Genomic DNA, 18,803 nt, shown 5'->3' on the forward strand with positions numbered 1-18,803 from the left:
GATGGTTATGATAATCGCCATGACATCTAACAATGCCTTGCTCTTGAGTTTGGAGCTGTGTCTGAGGAAGAGACCTGGTTTTCCCTCTCAGCAGAGATCCTCAGCCTGACTGTACCCAAGACCCATCCTTAAGCCCCATGGAACACCAAGGAGCCTCTGCTGAGCAAAGGCAGGCTGAGCTTTCTCAGTGCTTGACATTTCTATTGATGCAGTTCTCACTGGTATAGCTATCTGCTTCTTTATGATATGATTTTTCAAAGTTGAGGATTATTGGTATTATTTCCATAGGAAACATGACAGCGAATCCTTACTTTGTTCTAATGGCTCTATAAGTATTACAGTCTTCTGAATCCTATTTTTTTATGTACAAATATGTGTATGTATGTGGCATGGGCATATGTATCTTTGTGTATGTATACATGCAATTGGGTGGAAATACATATGCATGCAAGAGCATGTTCATGAGAACACAACCTCTAGTAGAACCCTCAGACACTCTGTCCACTTCCTTGACGACAAGGACTCTTGTTGACCTGGAGTTCACAAGATAGGATAGACTGGCTGAGGAATGGACCCAGGCGTCTGCCTAACTCTAGCTGACTACAAATAGGATTCTGAGTATCCACAAACCACCACACCTGGCCTTTTAGAATGGATTCTTGAGAATTCAGTTTCCCAAAATTGTGAGGCTGGCACATTAGTGACAGAGCAGGCTCCATAGCCCTGCATCTGATACTACAAGCAAAGGTGTAAAAATGTTGAATTGCTAGCAATAAGATTTCCTGTTTAATACCTTAAGACATTCTACTTAAGGCAAAGCAAAATGAACAAGTGGAGATTTTAAAAAATTCTCATGCATGTGACTCCCTGTGTTCTCTGTGTGTGCTAAGGGATGTGACATGTCACTCAGCATCCAGACATAAAAAAAAAAAAAAATGTGCTCCTGAGAGACCCCACACACTGCCAACTATATGGTGTCTCTATAGCCTCTGGACTGGAGGTCACTATAAGAGACTGAGGATATTCAGCCCTGAGTTTGGGAGTTAGTTCCCTGATTGTGCGAAGCTACTATCTGAAGAAGGATTTGGCAATGTGGTACTGGTGCCTTTGTGATTCAGAAAAGATTCAGGGACCCAGGACTCAGCCCTCAGGAGGTAGGTTGTTTGACAGTTGTTCTGTGTCTCTGGGGATGAGAATGTTGTACTAGGGAAGCTAGTAGAAGTATTGTTTACTCTACGAGCCATTACCCATACCACCTTTATAGCCACTCAGTAGACAATGGAGTGGGGTCAGCCAGTACTTGCAAAAGTAGTTTGCAATTATCTATTGCTGAAGACCTTTGAAATGTCACTTTTATTTCCTCTGATAATGGGATGAGATGGCAGACATACCAGTACAGTCCAGAGCTTTTCTTTCTTTGTTTCAACTATCCCTGGGCCTAGGCCTGGATCATGTAACTTCCTTACAATTAATCTTCCAAACTGACTGATCCAATTTGACTTTTCTCAGCTTCTTTCTGAGCTACTCTGCTTGACTTCTTACTAACTTCAGCAATATGTTTCAGTATTCTGGCTCCGTCTCCTTCTCTGGCTTTTTCGTCTTTACCTGTGTCTAGGTTGTTCTGTCTTCCACTCTCTGTGTAAAACTTTCTGGGTTAAAAACTGCCACACATTTCTCTCACTGTACTGCTAGAAAGTAGCCTCTCATTCCTATGCTGGTCTCTGAGTTGGACAAATCTTATCTTTGACTTATTTGTTAATTCTTTTTCTGATGTGTTGCTTTGTCTGCCCACATTTAGACATCACTTTCAGCCATGGTTGCCTCTTCCTACAACCAAACCTTGACCTTCTTTGCTAGGAATTAAATGTACGTATTAAGGGCTTGTCTATTCTGGCCAGATCATACTGTAATCCAGGGCATATTTGATTTTCTGGCATGATCATATTTTTGGCTGAGATCCCTCACCAGAGCAGACAATATACCTGGATTAAAAATTTTTTAACATGCCTCATAGTGGTACAGGTTTTGATGAATAAGTGGCTGTCCAATGTGACTAAACTCAACACTTTCCATGGATACACACATGATAAAGGTCACATCCTGTATTCCAGAGACAAATACAGCTTCTGATGCCACCATCACTGGGGAAGATCACTGAACTTCTCTTAAACAGCTCCCACAGGTCTCCAACCTCCCTGTGACTCCCCCGTGGAAGAGTTCTACTAGGGAGTACCAACAGTGAGCAAAGACGACCCAAAGAATCCCGTTCTGTTTTTGCCAAGCAAAACAGAAAATGTGTATTGTGCATGTGTGTGTGTGTGTGGGGGGGGTGTTTAGAACAGAGAGAGGCAAAACCAAAAATATGCATGAGGGTCCCTAATTAAGGGGGGCTTAATTAAGTACACTGTAAGATAGCAAGAGGCACTAAAATTGCTGAAAGTTAAAAACATTGGTTATATACCAGGAACTATACTTTTATTGAACGCTGAGGGTTTTTTTTCATGCTGAAATATTAAATATCTCTAGAACTTTGTGTCAGTTAATTTTAAAACATGCAATGCTACACATGCCAAGATGATATGTGGTAATGCATGAAGGCTTATAATGTATTACTTTTCACGTTTCAACCTGTTGCGCTTCTGACTCATTACTTGCCACATGGCTCTCTTCTTCCTCCTTGGAAGTGGAAACAGTAGGTTCTTCAAACTTTGATGATGCTCTTATATACCTATTCAAAAGCCAAGGTAACAGAAAGACTAAGGAAGCAATGGAAAGAATTGGAGTAATCAGTACGAGGTCCATATGTTGCTGGGATTTCTCTTCTCCAGGTGGAGGGCCACTGTCAACACTCCCTCCAAAGCCACTTTCCAGGCAATGTGGTGGGTCCCACCTCCAGTTGCAGTGGCAGTGGTGTAAATTGTTGCACATACCTTTCATAGTACATGTCTTGGATGAACACTGTTCTAGCCAAATTGGCTTACTAACACACTTCTTATTAATACACACATGCTCTGGACCACAGTCTGTGCCATCTTTCACAATACCAATGTCAGGGATTGTCATCCCAAAATGGTAGTCAATCCCCCAACAGGTGACACCATTGAGGTGAGTCCAGTGTACAGTGGAATGGTCCCTCAAAAATGGAATGCGTGTTATGTTCTCACATTGAACTATGCCACAGAGGATGTCTGGGTCATGACATCTTAAGTATGCTTCTCTGATCATACCACAGTTGCCAAAACGGTCACCTTGGGTGTTGAGTTCTCTGTAGCAACTGTGATCTGCACTCCTGACTTCTTTGCCGAAGATTTGCTTACACTGTTCATCTCGGTTATTACATCTCTTCTCATAGCAGTAGCCACCATCTCTACAGGGACTCCCATCAAGCAAATAAACGTCATTAGAACACTTATGTGAATGTCCGTTGCACCATTCTGGAAGGTCACATTCATTGACCTCTTGTCGGCAAACTGTGCCTGCTGGCATGATCTGGCAATATAAGCAGCAAAGCCCAAAAGCACAGGCAGCGCCATCATTAAGGGCACCCCTGGAGTTACAACATTGATCTCTTTCACACATATGCCTGTCTCCACAATCACACTGTTCTCCATCATCAACCACACCATTCCCACAGAACTGGATTTCTAGGTTGCCTATTGACTTCTTTTCCTTGCGCAAACAATTGGTAGTAGCATATGTTGTCCAGAAGTTAGAATAACTACAGTTACTGAACTCGGGGTTGAAACTGTACGTTGAAGACATTAAGCAATAATTTATTCCTCCACATGTACACGAGCTGCTATCATGCTCCATACCCAGATTATGACCCATCTCATGTGCTATAATATGTGCAAATTGAAAAAGATTAGGACCTAACAGACGATCAACTCCACAATTATTAGATAGCAGACAGACAGTACCAACATAGGCTAAACCAAGGAATTTACCAAATGAATGATTCACAAAAAGATGTGCAATGTCATTTGGAATTCGAATATTAAGGCTGAGAGTCTTCCAAACACAAAATTCCTCTAGAAGAATTTCCATTCTATCCACGGGCACAAGATTTCCTTCATTCCACAACTCAAGTCCAATTAAAACTACCTCAATATCCAGTGCAAAATAAATCTTATTTATTAAACTGATAATCATGAATACTTCCACTAACACATGTGATTTATTATTGTTATGATAATGAATTCGCTCACAGTCAACAACCAATGCCAGGTCAAGAAAACTCCTGTGGGTCCACCATTCCTCATAGTGGTTTTGCATCAGAGTGGGGTTCTCATTCTGCTGAAGTTTCATTTGCCGTGCTATCTCTTCTTCTGTCAATGCACATCTCATGGGGAGTAATTCTGTCTCCTCACTGTCCATCTTGTGAACCAAATGTTCAAATGTGGAAGAAAGGTTCTTGGGCTTGATTTCATAGACTGTGCCATTTATCTGTAATATTCCTTGAAAGCCTCCATAACAGGTGGTAATAGCAACAATAGACTCTGGGTCTCCATCCATATGGCCATGGTAGTAGCAATCATTCTGGACATAAGGCTGGTCCTTGTGCAGAGCACCTTGCTTAGTGTAGGTGAATACAGAGAAGAGTCTAGAAACCAAGAACTTCTTGGCCTTTATGTGAATAAAATGTTTCTGGCCCCCAAATCGCAGGCTATAGGTCAGCCATCCCATAGTCCACATTGGTCTGTTGCCTGTGACCCGTAAGGGTATCACTACTTCTGGGAGGCTGGTGTGCTGAGCATACCCAGTCAAGGGCCATGATGAAAGAATATTCAATATCTCTAGCCAGAGGTACAGATGAGGTATCCTTGTGTATACCACAGCCTTACCCATAGCCACCTTGTCCTCTGAGGCAGCAAAGGAGGATGCCCTTTGTCTTGTTTGCATGCAGTGCTGGCTTTTAATGGTCTGTCTTCTGGCTGAGTTAATGCATTAGAGTAGCAGGACTAAATGAAAAGACAGAAATTGGAGTATTTCAGTATGGGCAGGCCACAGTGGAAGAGAAAGAACAAGATGTGAGCTTAAATGGCTGAGGTATTGTTCAAGGCATGACTCTACAAAGTGCATTAGATTTTCTGTATAATTCAGTTGAAGTACAGTCAAAGGATGGGGGTAAGTAAAAAATTTAATTTTCCAAGGTTGGTGCTCTCTGAATCTAGATAGAGAACTCATGAATTTTAAATAAATGAGTTTATATGACTACAATAAATATTTAAAGCAAAAGGTGTCAGTAAACAGTAAATATAAATATACATACATACACACACACTATATATATATATGTATATATATATGTATATATATATATATAGAGAGAGAGAGAGAGAGAAAACTAGAATAAATACATTTTTTCAATTATCAACAATGAATTATAGTCTCACCTTATTTAGAAGAGATTGTAAATACTGCTCACATTACTTTTTTTTGTGTTCAACACACACACAAACACAAAAACACATGCAGAAATACACACACAGGACTATTCATACACACTGTAAGTTTATTGTGCAAAATACCAAGCGATCATAGCAGAAAAGTAGAGAAGAGTATCTATTGAGGACAAAAATTCTAAATTGTGAGTACCATTATGTTGCGGCCTGCCCGCAGTCCACAACACGAACGGTTCACCTGAGAATGGCAGTTCGCTGAAAAGAGAGGAATCTAGACGGGGTGGAAGAAACAATGGAGCCAAGACAACAAGTTCTGATCAAGGCTCAATTTTACTATTTCCAGACACTCAGTTATAAAGGAAGGGGGAGGGAACCCAATATCCCGCCAAGTAACTCAGGGTCCAGTAGCAGGACGAACACGTGTGTGCCTCCAGGCAGCAAAGGCAGGTTCCAACAGTGGGCGTGGCAGGACGAATGAGCACGTAGCTCCACCCTTGAGCAAGCAGGTTCCAGGCTGGGGGAAGGGAGGCCACACCATTATAATACCCTCAGGTGTTCTCCATGTCTGTGGGTTTCATGGTATTATTTTTAAGTAATTACCTTACCTGCTTTTGATTTCATGGTCCTTTAGCCTCTGGTTCCCATTCAAGAGCTTGAACTACAGGCACATATTACTTATTGTTTTTTATATTTCCATTTCCAAGAAAATATATTTTCATTCCTTTGATAATTTTTAATACTAGTTTTTGATCTGATGGGAAATGTTTAATCACTATTGATGTGATACTCTTGATAATTAATCCATATGACTTCATCATAATTTATTCTTAAAATGTCACAAACTCTTCTCAAAGGAAACAAAGCTATATGATCTGGATTGGCTTTGTACTATGGAAAATAAATTGTACAATGACTCAACATTTCATAACTCTGGAGTGACTCTAACATCTTCTCTCATACAGATACATAGTGCCATGCATTACAAACACCTTAAATTTGACTTTCAAAATTTTTTCTCCATTGTTTTCTTTCCATAGCTTCATCAAATGCATCAATCTATGTACCGTCCATCCTATCTGACATTTTTTCTGATGTAGTGTCTAACTCAGTGTTATTCAAAGCAGAGTAACCACACATTATAAAGGTTTAGAATGCCCAGTCAAATAAATAGAGTAGAATAGGAAAGAAGACAGATATAATTCTTTTATCTGGTTATGGTTTGAAATACTAAATAAGAGTCAAGGTATGTGTTTCTGTGTGAACTCATACTCAAAATATTTGTATTTCTATCCCTAGTGTTAATTCTTGAATGACTTACTTGCAAGTGAAGTGACAATGTCCAGGACCTTGTGTAATGATAGCTGCTTCATGTCACATCTGCAGTGTAGATTTTTCTTGTAACTTTACATGACAAAGAGAATATTGGTCTCCACATTCTTTTTCTCTTATAGGGTTGAGTTCTAGATTGAACTGCCTAGCAACAAGAGACTCTCAGGCTACAGAACAGTGCAACTAGCTAAGGTTCTGCCCCATGCTTGTAGTATCTCCACCAGTTTGCTTTCTGTTGAATCCTCAGTATGAGTAATCAGATTTTCTAGTATGATTCATAACCTTCAAAGTAAATTAACGTCATTTCATTACTACCATTCTGCATTTCCCCTCATTATACTTTCTGTACTTTTTAAAGTCATGTTGCCTACATGGCCTCAGCTGATCCTCACCATCCCTGTAAAACATAGTCCAATAAGCATCAGCATTACATGACATTCTTGATGAAGTGCATTCATCAGAAAGCTACAAAATAATCTATCCAATGAGTACAGAGCAAAAACTCTTAGGACCATTGTCTAAAAGAAACAATATAGTCGGAAAGAATTAAAGTCTTCCAAAATGTAGAAAGATGGAAATAATTATTTTTATTTTATCTGATAATAGTGAATTTAAGGCACATATCAAAAACAAAACAAAAAAAATCCGACACTCATAAACTCTGGAAGATGACATAACACAATCCATTGAATGATGAATGGGTCATTGAGATTAAGAAATTTCTAGAGATTAAGAGGCACCCTGTCCTCCAGGACTTCCAACAGATACAGGGTCACAGGTAAGACCCTCAACCTCCCCAATACCTGACCTAACTGGGACTCCTGGTACCTAGGGGATTCAGGCACCACTGCCCAGCCAGAGGGCACATGTTCCTTCGTTCTTACACCAGAGCCCAGGAGCAGACTGGATTCTGAATCTCTACCCACTCAGAGGCAGCTTGTCCACCAGGGCTTTGGACACATCCAGGATCACAGGATCACAAAGACAGAGGGTCCCCCAGGAATTCTGACAGAACCATAGCATCATATGCTCACAGAAGTGACAGGCTCCAGCAAGAGACAGCAAGGAAAGTTAACACCAGAGATAAGCAGATGGCAAGAGGCAAATGCAAGAAATTAAGCAACAGAAAACAATGCTACTTAGCATCGTCAGAACCCAGTTCTCCAAACACAGCAAACCCTGGAGTCCTTAACAGACCTGAAAAGCAAGATTCAGATCTAAAATCCCATCTCATAATGGTAGATGAATTTTAAATGTTCATAAAGCTCTCTTCCGGTCTGACCAGCAACGGGGTAGCTAGGGCGCAGGGTCGGCTGACAACCACCAGCTACCCACGACAACTCCCACAGGATCTTGAGACTTCTGGTGAGTGGAACACAGCTTCTGCTCCAGTCCAATTGCGCAGGACCTGAGATTGCTTTGGTTGGGGAGGCAGAAAACCGGCCAGAGTAGGGCCACAAGCCTCTTCCAGCCTGACCAGCACCGGAGTAGCTAGGGCACAGGGTCGGCTGACACTTGCCAGCTACCCACGACACCCGCCATAGGATCTTAAGACTTCTGGTGAGTGGAACACAGCTTCTGCTCCAATCCAATTGCGCGCGGGACCTGAGACTGCATTAGTTAGGGAAGCAGAAAACCGGCCTGGGGAGGGCCACAAGCCTCTTCCAGCCTGACCAGCACCGGGGTAGCTAGGGCGCAGGGTCGGCTGACACCCGCCAGCTACCCACGACACCCGCCACAGGATCTTGATGGTAGAGGACATCAAGAAGGAGTTTAATAACTCACTAAAAGAAATACAGGAGAACACAGCTAAACAGGTAGAAGATCTTAAAGAGGAAGCACAAAAATCCCTTAAAGAATTACAAGAAAACACGACCAAACTTAATGTTTGGTGATGGAATTGAATAAAACCATCCAAGAGCTAAAAAGGGAAGTAGACACAATAAAGAAAACCCAAAGTGAGGCACGCTGGAGGTAGAAACCCTAGCAAAAAAATCTGGAACCATAGATGCGAGCATCAGCAACAGAATACAAGAGATGGAAGAGAGAATCTCAGGTGCAGAAGATTCCATGAAGAACATTGGCACAACAATCAAAGAAAATGGAAAATGCAAAAAGATCCTAACTCAAAACATCCAGGAATTCCAGGACACACTGAGAAGACCAAACCTACGGATAATAGGAGTAGATGAGAATGAAGATTTTCAACTCAAAGGACCAGCAAATATCTTCAACAAAATTATAGAAGAAAACTTCCCAAACCTAAAGAAAGAGATGCCCATGAACATACAAGAAGCTTACAGAACTCCAAATAGACTGGACCAGAAAAGAAATTCCTTCCGACACATAATAATCAGAACAACAAATGCACTAAATAAAGATAGAATACTAAAAGCAGTAAGGGAAAAAGGACAAGTAACATATAAAGGCAAGCCTATCAATTACACAGGATTTTTCACCAGAGACTATGAAAGCCAGAAGGGCCTGGACAGATGTTATACAGAAACTAAGAGAACACAATTTCCAGCCCAGACTTCTATACCCAGCCAAACTCTCAATTAACATAGATGGAGAAACCAAAGTATTCCACGACAAAACCAAATTCACACATTATCTTTCCACGAATCCAGCCCTTCAAAGGATAATAACAGAAAAAAAACCAATACAAGGACGGAAACCACGTCATAGAAAAAGCAAGAAGGTAATCCCTCAACAAACCTAAAAGAAGACAGCCACAAGAACAGAAAACCAACTCTAACAACAAAAATAAAAGGAAGCAACAATTACTTCTCACTAATATCTCTTAATATCAATGGACTCAACTCCCCAATAAAAAGACATAGACTAACAGACTGGCTACAGAAACAGGACCCAACATTTTGCTGCTTACAGGAAACTCATCTCAGAGAAAAAGATAGACACTACCTCAGAATGAAAGACTGGAAAACAATTTTCCAAGCAAATGGTAGGAAGAAACAAGCTGGAGTAGCCATTCTAATATCTGATAAGATTGACTTCCAACCCAAAGCCATCAAAAATGACAAGGAAGGGCACTTCATTCTCGTCAAAGGTAAAATCCTCCAAGAGGAACTATCAATTCTGAATATCTAAGCTCCAAATACAAGGGCAGCCACATTCATTAAAGATACTTTAGTAAAGCTCAAAGCACACATTGCACCTCACACAATAATAGTGGGAGACTTCAACACACCACTTTCACCAATGGACAGATCATGGAAGCAGAAACTAAACAGGGACATAGTGAAACTAACAGAAGTTATGAAACAAATGGATCTGACAGATATTTACAGAACATTTTATCCTAAAAAAAAGGATATACCTTCTTCTCAGCACCTCACGGTACCTTCTCCAAAACTGACCACATAATTGGTCACAAAACAAGCCTCAACATATACAAAAATATTGAAATTGTCCCATGCATCCTATCAGATCACCATGGACTAAGACTGATCTTCAATAACAAAATAAATAATAGAAAGCCAACACACACGTGGAAACTAAACAACACTCTTCTCAATTATGCCTTGGTCAAGGAAGGAATAAAGAAAGAAATTAAGGACTTACTGGATTTTAATGAAAATGAAGCCACAACATACCCAAACTTATGGGACACATTGAAAGCATTTCTAAGAGGAAAACTCATAGCTCTGAGTGCCTCCAAAAAAGAAACTAGAGAGAGCACACATTAGCAGCTTGACAACATACCTAAAAGCTCTAGAACGAAAGGAAGCAAATTCACCTAAGAGGAGTAGACGGCAACAAATAATCAAACTCAGGGGTGAAATCAACCAAGTGGAAACAAGAAGAACAATTCAAAGAATCAACCAATCGAGGAGCTGGTTCTTTGAGAAAATCAACAAGATAGATAAACCCTTAGCCAGACTCACTAGAGGGCATAGGGAAAGTATTCTAATTAACAAAATCAGAAATGAAAAGGGAGACATAACAACAGACCCTGAAGACATCCAAAACACCATCAGATCCTTCTACAAAAGGCTATACTCAACAAAACCGGAGACCCTGGATGAAATGGACAAGTTTCTAGACAGATACCAGGTACGAAAGTTAAATCAAGATCAGGTTAATGATCTAAACAGTCCCATATCCCCTAAAGAAATAGAAGCAGTCATTAATAGTCTCCCAACCAAAAAAAGCCCAGGACCAGATGGGTTTAGTGCAGAATTCTATCAAACCTTCAAAGAAGATCTAATCCCAGTTCTTCACAAACTATTCCACAAAATAGAATCAGAAGGTACTCTACCCAACTCATTCTATGAAGCCACAATTACTCTGATACCTAAACCACATAAAAACCCAACAAAAATAGAGAACTTCAGACCAATTTCCTTTATGAATATTGATGCAAAAATCCTCAATAAAGTTCTCGCTAACCGAATTCAAGAACACATCAAAACAATCATCCATCCTGACCAAGTAGGTTTCATCCCAGGGATGCAAGGATGGTTCAATATACGAAAATCCATCAATGTAATCCATTATATAAAGAAACTCAAAGACAAAAACCACATGATCATCTCGTTAGATGCTGAAAAAGCATTTGACACAATCCAACACCCATTCATGATAAAAGTCTTGGAAAGATCAGGAATTCAAGGCCCATACCTAACCATGAGAAAAGCAATCTACAGCAAACCAGTAGCCAACATCAAAGTAAATGGTGAGAAGCTGGAAGCAATCCCACTAAAATCAGGGACTAGACAAGGCTGCCCACTCTCTCCCTACCGATTCAACATTGTACTTGAAGTCCTAGCCAGAGCAATTCGACAACAAAACGAGATCAAGGGGATACAAATCGGAAAAGAAGAAGTCAAAATATCGCTTTTTGCAGATGATATGATAGTATACATAAGTGACCCTAAAAATTCCACCAGAGAACTCCTAAGCCTGATAAATAGCTTCAGTGAAGTAGCTGGATATAAAATTAACTCAAGCAAGTCAATGGCCTTTCTGTACACAAAGGATAAACAGGCAGAGAAGGAAATTAGGGAAACAACACCCTTCTCAATAGTCACAAACAGTATAAAATACCTTGGCGTGACTCTAACTAAGGAAGTGACAGATCTGTATGACAAGAACTTCAAGTCCTTGAAGAAAGAAATTAAAAAAGATCTCAGAAGATGGAAAGATCTCCCATGCTCATGGATTGGCAGGATCAACATTGTAAAAATGGCTATCTTACCAAAAGCAATCTACATATTCAATGCAATCCCCATCAAATTTCCAACTCAATTCTTCAACGAATTAGAAAGGGCAATCTGTAAATTCATCTGGAACAACAAAAAAACCTAGGGTAGCAAAAACTCTTCTCAAGGATAAAAGTACCTCTGGTGGAATCACCATGCCTGACCTAAAGCTATACTACAGAGCAATTGTGATAAAAACTGCATGGTACTGGTGTAAGGACAGACAAGTAGACCAATGGAACAGAATTGAAGACCCTGAGATCAACCCACATACCTATGGTCACTTGATCTTTGACAAGGGAGCAAAAACCATTAAGTGGAAAAAAGACAGCATTTTCAACAAATGGTGCTGGCACAACTGGCGGTTATCACGTAGAAGAATGTGAATTGATCCATTCCTATCTCCTTGTACCAAGGTCAAATCTAAGTGTATTAAGGAACTCCACATAAAACCAGAGACACTGAAACTTATAGAGGAGAAAGTAGGGAAAAGCCTCGAAGATATCAGTACAGGGGAAAAATTCCTGAATAGAACAGCAAAGGCTTGTGCTGTAAGATCGAGAATCGATAAATGGGACCTCATAAAGTTGCAAAGCTTCTGCAAGGCAAAAGAAACTGTCAATAAGACAAAAAGACCACCAAGAGATTGGGAAGGGATCTTTACCTATCCTAAATCAGATAGGGGACTAATATCCAATATATATAAAGAACTCAAGAAGGTGGACTCCAGAAAATCAAATAACCCCATTTAAAAATGGGGTTCAGAACTGATTCTCACCTGAGGAATACCGAATGGCCGAGGAGCACCTGAAAAAATGTTCAACATCCTTAATCATCAGGGAAATGCAACTCAAAACAACCATGAGATTCCACCTCACACCAGTCAGAATGGCTAAGATGAAAAATTCAGGTGACAGCAGATGCTGGTGAGGATGTGGAGAAAGAGGAACACTCCTCCATTGTTGGTGGGATTGCAAGCTTGTACAACCACTCTGGAAATCAGTCTGGCGGTTCCTTAGAAAATTGGACATAGTACTACCGGAGGATCCAGCAATTCCTCTCCTGGGCATATATCCAGAATAAGAAGACCAAACCTAAGAATAATAAGTATAGAAAAGAGTGAAGATTCCCAACTTAAGGGCTGATAAACATCTTCGAAAATTATAGAAGAAAATTTCCCTAACCTAAAGAAAGAGATGACCTTAAACATACAGGAAGTGAATAGAATGACAAATAGATGGGACTAGAAAAGAAATTCCTCCCATTACATAATAATCAAATCACCAAATGCACAGAACAAAGATAGAATATTAAAAGCAGTAAGGGAGAAATGTAAAGTAACATATAAAGTCAGGCCTATCAGAATTACACAAAATTCTCAACAGACTCTAAATGCCAGGAGATCCTGGGCAGATGTCATACTAAGAGAACAAAAGTGCCAACCCATGCTACTATAACCGACAAAATATCAATAACCAGCCTCCAAATGCTGACACCATTGCATACACTAACATGATTTTGCTGAAAGGACCTTGATATAGCTGTCTCTTGTGGGGCTATGCCGGGGCCTAGCAAACACAGAAGTGGATGCTCACAGTCAGCTATTGGATGGATCATGGGGACCCCAATGGAGGAGCTAGAGAAAGTACCCAAGGAGATGAGAGGATCTGCAGCCCTATAGGTGAAACAACAATTCATACTGGTTACTAACCAGTAACCCCCAGAGCTCGTGTCTCTAGCTGCATATGTATCAGATGATGGCCTAGTGAGCCATCAGTGGAAAGAGAGGCCCATTGGTCTTGCAAACATTATATGCCTCAGTACAGGGGAAAGCCAGGGCCAAGATGTGGGAGTGGGTGGGTAGGGGAGTTAAAGTTTCTATACTATACGGCACTATGCATCTGTATGAATGAAGCTGTTATAGTCACTCATGGGCTAGGACATATTGAATCATTGTATAAAATATTGTAGACAGTACAGACAACCCAGATCATATTCTTTAGATTTGTTTTCTTTGGAGCATATGGTATGACAGCATATAAAGAATATATTAAGAAGAATTTATATGGGTTAAGTTAATTATCGAGAGTATCACATCACTAATAAATCAACACTTGTCATCAGAGCAACAACTAATATTTAAATTGCCAAACTGTCTTTCACGAAAAGTATAGAAGGCAATATGGTGGTACATGCTTGTAATCCTAGCACTTGTGTGGGAGCCAGAGGCTAAAGTCCCCATGGAGTAGAAACCAGAAAAGTTATGTACACTGAAACCATATTTTAAACCAGCAACAAACTAGAATAAAGAAAAACATGAGAGTATTAGGATGTTACTCAAAATTTAGAAATTTTGTCTTCAAAAGCTTTTTTCTCTTCTTTGCTGCTATGTTCTTTAGGAGTGTGTGTGTGTGTGTTTTGTACACCGAATGGCTCAGAAGCACCTGAAAAAATGTTCAACATCCCTAATCATCAGGGAAATGCAAATCAAAACAACCCTGAGATTTCACCTCACACCAGTCAGAATGGCTAAGATCAAAAATTCAGGTGACAGCCGATGCTGGCAAGGATGTGGAGAAAGAGGAACACTCCTCCATTGTTGGTGGGATTGCAAGCTTGTACAACCACTCTGGAAATCAGTCTGGCTGTATCTCAGAAAACTGGACATAGTACTACTGGAGGATCCAGCAATACCTCTCCTGGCATATATCCAGAAGATGTCCCAACCGGTAAAAAGGACACATGCTCCACTATGTTCATAGCAGCCTTATTTATAATAGCCAGAAGCTGGAAAGAACCCAGATGCTCCTCAACAGAGGAATGGATACAGAAAATGTGGTACATTTACACAATGGAGTACTACTCAGCTATTAAAAAAATGAATTTATGAAATTCCTAGGCAAATGGATGAACCTGGAGGGCATCATCCTGAGTGAGGTAACCCAATCACAAAGGAACTCGCACAATATGTACTCACTGATAGGTGGATATTAGCCCAGAAACTTAGGATACCCAAGATATAAGATACAATTTGATAAACGCATGAAATTCAAGAAGAATGAAGACCAAAGTGTGGACACTTTGCCCCTTCTTAGAAATGGGAACAAGGCACCCATGGAAGGAGTTACAGAGACAAAATTTGGAGCTGTGACTAAATGATGGACCATCTTGTGATTGCCATATGTAGGGATCCATCCCATAATCAGCTTCCAAACGCTGACACCATTGCATTCACTAGCAAGATTTTGCTGAAAGGAGCCAGATTTAGCTGTCTCTTGTGAGACTATGCCGGGGCCTAGCAAACACAGAAGTGGATGCTCACAGTCAGCTATTGGATGGATCACACAGCCCCCAATGGAGGAGCTAGAGAAATTACCCAAGGAGATAAAGGGAAATGCAACCCTATAGGTGGAACAACAATATGAACTAACCAGTACCCCGGAGCTCTTGTCTCTAGCTGCATATGTATCAAAAGATGGCCTAGTCGGCCATCAATGCAAAGAGAGGCCCATTGGACTTGCAAACTTTATATGTCCCAGTACAGGGGAACCCCAGGGCCTAGAAGGGGGAGTGGGTGGGTAGGGGGTTGGGGGGTGGGTATGGGGGACTTTTGGGATAGCATTGAAAATGTAAACGAGGAAAATATCTAATTAAAAAAAAAACCAAAAAGGCAAAAAAAAAAAAAAAGAATTAAATGAAAACTTCTTGATTTTACAACAAATACATTTTTTATTTAAATACAACAATAAAAAGAACATGTGAAAGAAAACACAATCTCAATTTTCAGCTGGGTTCCTATATCTTGGTTTAAAATAATTCAGGAAAGTAATAAACTGTGGAACACAAATACAAATGATTCTAAAGCTATGGGATATGCTTGCAATTCATCTGTCAGTGACTTCAGACTTCAGTCAAGGAGTCAGGCTATCTGATCTAAACTAGGTTTCCAGGAACACAGTGTAAACAGGATAATCTCTGACTAAAGCTAACAGCAGCACTGACCTATGAGCAAGCATAATTAGAAAACTCCTGGACAGAAGTGTCAGGTCCAGTTAGGACAAGACATACCAATGCTGTGCTAAGCTGAGCTGATAATAACTGAAACTAATGTTAGCAGTATTTACAGATCGCTTCTAAATGAGGCAACTCAACAATTACCTCTTGGAAATTAAAAAAAACATTTGTATTTATTCCATATATATGTATAATATGATCACTATCTACAGACATCATTTGCTTTAAATAATTATTGTAGGTATGTGAACTAATATATTAAAAAACATATTAAACTGTAAGTTATTTATCTAGGTTCAGAAATCAGCAACACTCACAAATTTAATTCTAACTCACACCCATACTTTGACTGTACTACAATGAAATTAAACAGCAAATGAAGTGTACCATTTGGGGTCCCCTTTGACCAATACCTCAGCCATTTAAGCTCACACCTGGATCTTTCTCTTCCAACTTGGCCTGCCCATAACTAAGCTACTCCAATGTCTGCTTCCTTTTATCTATTACGTCTAGTCTCAATGCTCTAATGTATGAATTCAGCCAGAAGACAGAGCATTAAGATTCAGGGAATATTACAGATAAATGGCACAATCTATGAAATGAAGCCCAAGAACCTTTCTTCCACATTTGAACATTTGGTTCACAAGATGGACAGTGAGGAGACAGAATTACTCCCCATGAGATGTGCATTGACAGAAGAAGAGATAGCACGGCAAATGAAACTTCAGCAGAATGAGAACGCCACTCTGATGCAGAGCCACTATGAAGGATGGTGGACCCACACGTGGTTTTCTTGACTTGGTATTGGTTGTAGACTTTGAGCAAATTCATTATCTGGATGGTAACTTGTCACACATGTTACTGAAAGCATTCATCATTGTCAATACAATAAATGAGATTTTTCTTACACTGGATGTTGAGGTAGTTTTCCTTGGAGTTGGGAATGTGGAATGTAGGACACCCAATCAAAATGAATACCATACATAATGTCTTAAGAGATCTTTGCTATTGGAAGGTGACCAAACTTAATTATCATATTCAAAATGATACTACATATATTTTTGGGAAACATGATTTTGGTGTAAAGAAAATGGCTTAGCCTATATTGGATCTGTTTGTGTAACATCTCATAATGGTGGGGTTAATCGTCTGGAAGGATCTGATCTTCATTGTTTTGGATGTCTTACAGCACATGAATTGGTCATAATTTGGGTATGCAGTATGATGCAGGGCTGTGTATATGTGGACATTATGCATGGATAATGGCTCCAAGAACCATTGCCACCAACAAATTCAGTAACTGCAGTTATGCTGGACTTTAGAATCTTTGCTCCTATGAACTGCATGCATAAAGAAAAGAAGATAAATGACAAGATAAAAAATAAGTTCTGTGGGCATAGTGTGATTGACAATGGAGAGAAGGTGATTGTAAGACTTGGCATAGGTGCAGCATATCCGTGCTGTATGCACAAGTGCACCCTCAAAAATGAGGCTGCCTGTGCTTTGGAGCTTTGTGGCATACATTGTAAGATCATGCCTGCAGGCACAGTGTGTAGTAGAGAAAAGGACAGTGAATGTGATCTTCCAGAATGGTGCAATGAATATGTATATGAGTGTTCTAATGGTACTTATTTGCTTAATGGGAGCCCCTGTAAAGAAGAAAAGAGATTTAATAACCAAGATAAACAGTATAAGCAGATTTTTGGCAAAGAAGCCAGGAGTACAGCTCAAAGATGCTACATGGAAATCAACACCCAAGGGGACCATTTTGGCAACTGTGGTATGATCAGAAATGCATACTTAAGATGTCATGATTTCTCTGGCAGAGTTCAGTGTGAGAATGTAACAGGCATTCCATTTTTGCAAGAGCATTCCACTGTACACTGGAATCACCTCAGTGGTGTCACCTGTTGGGGAACTGACTTCCATTTTGGGATGACAATCCCTGACATTGGTTTAGTGAAAGATGGCACAGACTGTGGTCCAGAGTATGTGTGTATTAATAAGAAGTGTGTCAAGTCAGTGTTCACCCAAGACATGCAACATGAAAGGTATGTGCAGCAATTTACACCACTGCCACTGCAACCTCGGGTGGGACCCACCATGTTGCCTGTGCTTTTGGGCTTTGTTGCATACATTGTAAGATCATGCCAGCAGGCACAGTGTGTAGTAGAGAAAAGGACAGTGAATGTGATCTTCCAGAATGGTGCAATGAATATGTATGTGAGTGTTCTAATGATATTTATATGCTTAATGGGAGGCATTGGAGGGAGTATTGACAGACCCTCCACCTGAGGAAGAAGAGGAACCCAAGGAAAATAACAACATGGAATTGATGATTCTGATTTTTAAAAAAAAAAAAAATCTTTCTGACTTTTGACCAGATATGTAACAGCACCTACGTGAGAATAACCCAGTGTTTCCACTTCAGAAGAGGAAGAAGAGTACAATGATATTGCACAACTAGCAACAGCCCCTAATTTCCAAAGTATATTCAAATCTTCATAAGTTTCCCATGTCTAGCCATGTATCATCTTAGCTCGTGAAGTACTGCACTTTTAATAACTCACTAAAACAAAGTAATAGAGATAGAACTAGATCAATAGAAATGAGAAAGATTGAGACCAATCTTAGATGAGCAGAGAAAGCTCAGCCTGCCTTTGCTCAGCAGAGGCTCCTTGGTGTTCCATGGGGCTTAAGGATGGGTCTTGGGTACAGTCAGGCTGAGGATCTCTGCTGAGAGGGAAAACCAGGTCTCTTCCTCAGACACAGCTCCAAAATCAGGAGCAAGGCATTGTTAGTTGTCATGGCGATTATCATAACCATCCTG

General features: G+C 40.2%; 1 protein-coding gene and 1 pseudogene across 1 annotated transcript; one reads left to right on the plus strand and one right to left on the minus strand.

Moving 5' to 3' along the window:
- Nucleotides 1–2,584: 2,584 nt before the first annotated feature.
- Nucleotides 2,585–6,780, minus strand: LOC110300703 (disintegrin and metalloproteinase domain-containing protein 25-like). The gene is made up of 2 exons (XM_085844319.1): nt 6,724–6,780; nt 2,585–4,961 (listed from the first exon to the last, which is right to left on the minus strand). The coding sequence occupies exon 2, from the start codon at nt 4,900–4,902 to the stop codon at nt 2,617–2,619; it is 2,286 nt and encodes a 761-aa protein (XP_085700445.1). The 5' UTR covers nt 4,903–4,961; nt 6,724–6,780; the 3' UTR covers nt 2,585–2,616.
- Nucleotides 6,781–16,503: 9,723 nt separating this feature from the next.
- LOC147002461 (disintegrin and metalloproteinase domain-containing protein 25-like) lies at nt 16,504–18,116 on the plus strand (annotated as a pseudogene).
- The last annotated feature ends 687 nt before the right edge of the window (nt 18,117–18,803 follow it).

Source organism: Mus caroli, unplaced genomic scaffold (genome assembly GCF_978045245.1).
Source record: "Mus caroli unplaced genomic scaffold, Mus_caroli_1 scaffold_10, whole genome shotgun sequence".
NCBI classification, from domain to species: Eukaryota; Metazoa; Chordata; class Mammalia; order Rodentia; family Muridae; genus Mus; species Mus caroli.